The following is a 943-nucleotide window of genomic DNA, read 5'->3' as shown; positions in this document are numbered from 1 at the left end:
GTGGCATTGAACACGAAGACAAAAAAATACCACTGTAGTTAACAATAAATTTTATCATTACCGGTCCTAGGTTTCGTCGAGGTTGGACTCGATTGTTGTCAGAGTCTAGTTCTAAGCTAGAATCAAGCCGCCGCCTTTACCTCATATATGGTCGTTTGCACACATGTGAAACAGTGAGATTCGATAGATGATCTTGAAAAAAAACTAAGGTCTTGCATGCTAAAACGAGTTCATTACGTAAAATTGGCTGGTCATAATTTGTGCGTGCCGAACTGAGCTGCTTAAAGCTAGAGACCTAGAGCCGTACAGTTGGGCTGGAAGCTCTCTGCGAGCTGCAGCACGTTGATCGACACGGTGCCGAAGTTGATCACGCAGTCCGCTGGTTTAAGGTCCAGCAGGTCATCAATGAGCGAGTGGCAGTCCGGTGTCAGGCACATGAGTAGGACTTGGGTTTCCGTGGGGTAGGCCGACGGCGGCACGAATGAGTAACTCGAGGCGGTTTGGCACGAGTTGAGGTACTGGTTCGAGGCGAGCGCGAGTAGTTTGGCAGTCTCCGAGATTGGGCACACGGTAGTCTCGTCGTAAGCTGAAGACTGCGTGGCGAGGCAGGCAACGGCGGCGGCAGCGGCATAGGAGAAAGTCTTCATGTTGTTGGAAGGGAGGGGGCGAGGAAGGGAAGCTTGTGTTGGGGCTTGGAGGAAAGTTTGATAATGACCTTTATACCAGGCCTCGAAATGCTGGCCATGCGTTGAAGATGGCGAAAATCTCCCGTCAAACAGCAAACACCACCGACGTTGCAGTGCGTCGGCGGGAAAAACAGAAAGCGTGGTCCGCGTTCAACCATTGCAGCGAGGCAATATTACTGTATAGGTATTCTCGCATAACTCATGCGGCATGAGGCACTTTTTGCTGCGCTCACTTCAACAAGACAATTGGCCATTAA

The 943-nt window shown here is 50.5% G+C and overlaps 1 protein-coding gene across 1 annotated transcript; it reads right to left on the bottom strand.

Annotated features, from left to right (window-relative positions):
• Positions 1–287: 287 nt before the first annotated feature.
• PITG_23236 (elicitin, putative) lies at positions 288–647 on the bottom strand (the record flags this gene model as incomplete). Its single annotated transcript, XM_002909766.1, has 1 exon — positions 288–647. One exon carries the CDS (start codon positions 645–647, stop codon positions 288–290), a length of 360 nt encoding a protein of 119 aa, XP_002909812.1.
• Between the last annotated feature and the right edge of the window lie 296 nt (positions 648–943).

This window comes from Phytophthora infestans, genomic scaffold, assembly GCF_000142945.1.
Source record: "Phytophthora infestans T30-4 supercont1.3108 genomic scaffold, whole genome shotgun sequence".
Classification (NCBI taxonomy): Eukaryota; Oomycota; class Peronosporomycetes; order Peronosporales; family Peronosporaceae; genus Phytophthora; species Phytophthora infestans.
The sequence above is the reverse complement of the archived record's forward strand: the minus strand, read 5'-3'. Positions and strand labels throughout refer to the sequence as shown.